The 4,677-nt window shown below is 28.3% G+C and overlaps 1 protein-coding gene across 1 annotated transcript in view; it reads left to right on the forward strand.

The window, feature by feature from the left end:
- LOC108747557 (potassium channel subfamily T member 2) overlaps window positions 1–4,677 on the forward strand; it is an 87,445-nt gene that overhangs the window by 62,772 nt on the left and 19,996 nt on the right. Inside the window, exon 8 of the mRNA XM_018485116.1 lies at window positions 634–817. Coding sequence (XP_018340618.1) covers window positions 634–817 — 184 coding nt within the window. The remainder of the gene's footprint in view (window positions 1–633; window positions 818–4,677) is intronic.

The raw sequence follows: 4,677 nt of genomic DNA on the forward strand, positions 1-4,677 counted from the left end.
CGTATTTTCAAATTTTAATTAAAAAGAATCCTATATTCCTATATAAGCGGATCTAATGCTTAAATACATATTTATCTTAACAAGTGATATTACTATTCTGGTTATGTTCATAAATAAGTTTTAAATCCGAAAAAACATTTCGGATTCGCATGAATGTAGAATTAGAAAATATATAAATTCACAAAAGAAATATATATATATATATTTAAGAATTAAATACATTATCTATATATTAAACATTATAGCTATTAGAAATCCAAATTTACTTATATTTAAACAATAATACTTGGTTTTTTAATTTTATCATTTTATAATTATAAACAATAATGAAGATAATTATTTTTTTTAAATTGTTCAAATTGTTCAAACGGTTTGTGTATACATGCTCTCAAGTGAATGACTTAATAAATTCCTGATTCTTAATAGTTTGCAGTTTAAATGGCAGGCAACGTCGTCTGTAGAACGACGAAACAGAAAGCGTGAATTTACGTTAGTTACAATCTAACAGCATTCAATTATAAATGACGTATCTCTATGTCGGATGCATGTAAAATAATTACAACTGTCGCGGTATCTGCTCTCATGGCCATCGTCGATTAATCGTAGGGTGATCCGATAAATTTTCCATTTCAGCGTATGCGGGATCCAGCACTTCCAGAGAGCGGGGCACAGACACTTGAATCTATTTCAAAGTACGTACTACGTTGTGGTAACGTTCTCTACGGTGGGTTATGGGGATATCGTACCGGACATTTGGCCTTCGCAACTTTATATGGTCATTATGATCTGCGTGGCTCTTATAGTCTTACCAACACAGGTGCGTATATAATATTATATATTTTCACTACAAATATCAATAAATTGATAGATTTTTTTACAAGTTTAAGACATATAATATATATAAAATTTAACACATTTTAATATACATATTTGTATTTACATGTAACATCTACATAACAAATTGTTAGAAGACTAAATATTACCCGCAATTCGCAGGCTCGCGTAAAGGAGTCACGGCAGTGTCTCGCGCTATGACGCTTTGTCTTAACGCCAAGATAAGCCAAGAGGCCTAAGCCTGATATGTATCTAGCTTAAGAGTTTTAATCTAATCATTATTTGACTTTATATTTGATTTTTTATTAAAAAATTGAATATAAAAAAAAAATAAAATCTAATTAAATTCTTTTATATATGATATAGTTATTATTATTGAATTGCATTATTGATATATTGGAATCACATTTTATTACTGATTTGAAAACTTAAAAGACATCATGTGTAAATACATTGCATATAATTTATTTAAAAAATATACATGTAAATAATTCTTTATAGTTGGTTGTAGTAATATAATATTGTTCTGCAAAAAATGCTGGTATTTCTAAAAAAATTTGCGTAAAGTAGTATAGTGTTGTTCTAAACTCATATTCATCTCGTTTAATGTGCGTCAGTTGTGGCCGTTGGCGTCAGTTGTGGCCGTTGGACAGTGATGTTCGCCTCATAGTCTTCCTTTATAGACGTTATTTTCGAGTCACGCCATAGAAAGCCGTAAATGTACCGAAACAAGACTCGTCTTACCGACCATATTGCCGTGCGGTTGACCCTCGTCGCTTTACGAATATTTATTATTTCGGTCGTTAGGAATATAACGCTTTTATTTCTCATGTGCGAGAAATGTGCGTCGAACAAGAGATCAAGTTCCATGCAAGTTTCTATGTCATCGTAAAAAGAATATTGATTCCGCAAATAATATTCGATGCAGATTGTTAAGATGAAATCAGAAATAAAGATATCGTTTAATTTTAATGAACTCATACGAAGAGAATTTTTTTTTAATTTATCCTAAAAATATAATAATTGTGGTACAATACAATATTTTAAAGATTTTTACCATGCACTTTAGTAAAATTAAACAAACTTATTTTATACTTTATTGTAATTTTATTAATAAATCAGAGAGATTTGCATTAAAATTCTTTGAAATACAATATATGTTGTCCCATGATATTTTCAAAGTAAATTCTAACAAAAATTCTCTCCGTGTAGTCAATTTTTTTCTAATTAAGATTTTAGTAAAGAGTCATTTACACGACATTAGTTTACGTCAAGAATTAAAGAATTCTGTTTTTTTGTTAATATTTAACAAAAAAACAAATATAATAATAATTATTATTAATATTAATTTTTATATTATTTAACGTCAAAATATATCTGCTATTCAGAAACCCTGCTGTTCAGATGTAATATTATAATCATGAAGATAAGAAAAAAGTAGAGAATTTAAATTAAATTCAAGCTCTTTCCAGAATTTGTCATTACTTCTCTATTTCTTTAATATTCATAATCCTATATCGACAGCATTAACGTTATCTGCGTTGTCTTTTTGTTCTAAAGAATCTGAGATCTGGGATCGGGTTGCAAGAAAAGACAGTATCGATCTGACAACTGCACGTACTGACAAAGATTTGTATATTCTCCAGGATGCATGTTACCATGGCAACTTTTCTTTTGCAATTGATCGTTGTAGATATCAAGAAAACTTTCTATTAGTTTGAGTTTTTCACATTACTATACGTCAAAGCCTCGTTAGCCATATTATTTGCTCATATCACATTATATATTGTGCATTATATAAGAAATTGTGCTTTTCTCGAAATATTTTCTGTGTAACTATATATACAAGATATCTAATAATTATTGCATTTGTGTGCGGACAAAATAGATTAAACTGAGTAAAAAAAACCTTGTCTGTAATAATTGAATTTTTGCAATAATTAAAGTTTTTGACAAAAAGCAACAAATCTAAAAAAATAAATTTTTGAGAAATAAAGAACATTTAGCATTTATACTATAGATAGTATACACACCATGTTAAATAAAAAAATCCTTAGTGAAGATAGATCAAAAACTCAACCGTTTCTAAAATATAAACAAAAATATACACTTTGTATATAAGAAGTAGTTTTAATGAAGAGCGATGTTATATTTAAAAAAAAAAGAAAAAAATTTTGGACTTGTTTGGTTCTTATTGAAATTTTATATTTACTATCAGTTATTATCTTGTAACATTTTTTACAGTTATCTATTTTCATAATATTTATAAGGATAAAAAAGAAAAGATATAAAAACAGAAAGTGTAAAACACTCACAGAAAGTCAAATATTTTATCCTGATTTAATCATTAAATTGATTTAATCATTGAATTGATTTAGCGCTTAATGAAGATTCCATCGACTAAAGAATATTATTAATTGCACAAGAGCAACTCGTGTCTACTCATTGTCTGTCGGCGTCGACTGATTGCGTAGCATTCAATACGGAAAGCCTCGCCGATCTCTGTAATTTGTCTGTTAGATTGCCTGCCAATCGCACACGAGATATGTGCCAATTTGTACGGGTCAACATGATGTGTTAACCCCCCTTCTCTTCGTGTCGATCTCTTGCATTTCCGCATTCGATTAAATTTGGTTTTGGACGATGAAGTCACATCATTGTCGAGATAGCATAGACGTGTTAAAATAATTCAACGTGAAAGCCCGTATCTTTGTAGAGGAGAAGCTATTCTATCCTATTAGTCCTTGAGTGATGAAATTTTATGGGAACAATAAAAAATTTGCAAGTAAAAATGCGATGTACGATAATATTCTATATGCTACTTATATATGTAAAGTATTAAAATAATCACATAAAACATCTTTATATTTATTAAAAGAAAAAATTTAATACATTTATAAAAATGTTCTTATTTATATAAATCTTTGTACAAAAATTTTGCGTTTATAAAGATTTTAATAATAGATTATTAATATAGTATAGAATATGTACAGAATGAAATGTATGTAATACAATTTAATTTTTTATTTAATATAAAGTATTTTTTTTGCAAAAATATAGAATTTATATTTCATATTATATTACATATTTATATGTAATATATAAGCAATAAGAATCTCATTGGATCGTATATGTGAAAACACAATCAATAGGAAATAAAGACCCACGACGGTCGAAGCTTGAATGCTTAAATAATTCCATGTGAATTTATATATCCTATGTATGCGTATACATATATATTATATTTGTGACCATTTAAACTGCGCGCCGAATTAATTTTTTTTCCCGGACTTAGAAACGTAGACTAAAAAACATCAAATTTAATTATGATATTACTACTGTAATGCTCAATAGGCATCTATTAAAGAGATCTTAAGGGGATGCTGGAATGACCAAATTATCGCCATTAGTCGTATAAAAATCTCCGAACTGAACGGAATCAAAAATCCTTTTACAAGATTAAAGTAGACGCAAAATTATAATAGAAAGGTGGTGCAGTGAATTTTGTACCAAAATAAAAAAAAAGTTAAGTAAGTTTTTAACTCCTTTTCAATTTTAGTATAAGATCCACTATACCACCTTCTAATTTTACGTCTACTTTAATTCCGTAAGAGGATTTTTTGTTCCATTCAGTTAATTAAAAGAATTTTTTAACGACTGTAATGTTAATAATTTGGTCACTCCAGTATCTCTTTGATATGGAAATCTATAAATAAATTTATTTATTGCGACAAATATTATCTCAGTCGGGAGTCGAACCCGGATTTCTAACATTCCGTGCGAGCGTCCTAAATCTTTAAACTACCGAGACCTTAATATTCTTCGCAATATATATATATATAT

This window comes from Trachymyrmex septentrionalis, unplaced genomic scaffold (assembly GCF_001594115.1).
Source record: "Trachymyrmex septentrionalis isolate Tsep2-gDNA-1 unplaced genomic scaffold, Tsep1.0 scaffold20, whole genome shotgun sequence".
Lineage (NCBI taxonomy): Eukaryota > Metazoa > Arthropoda > Insecta > Hymenoptera > Formicidae > Trachymyrmex > Trachymyrmex septentrionalis.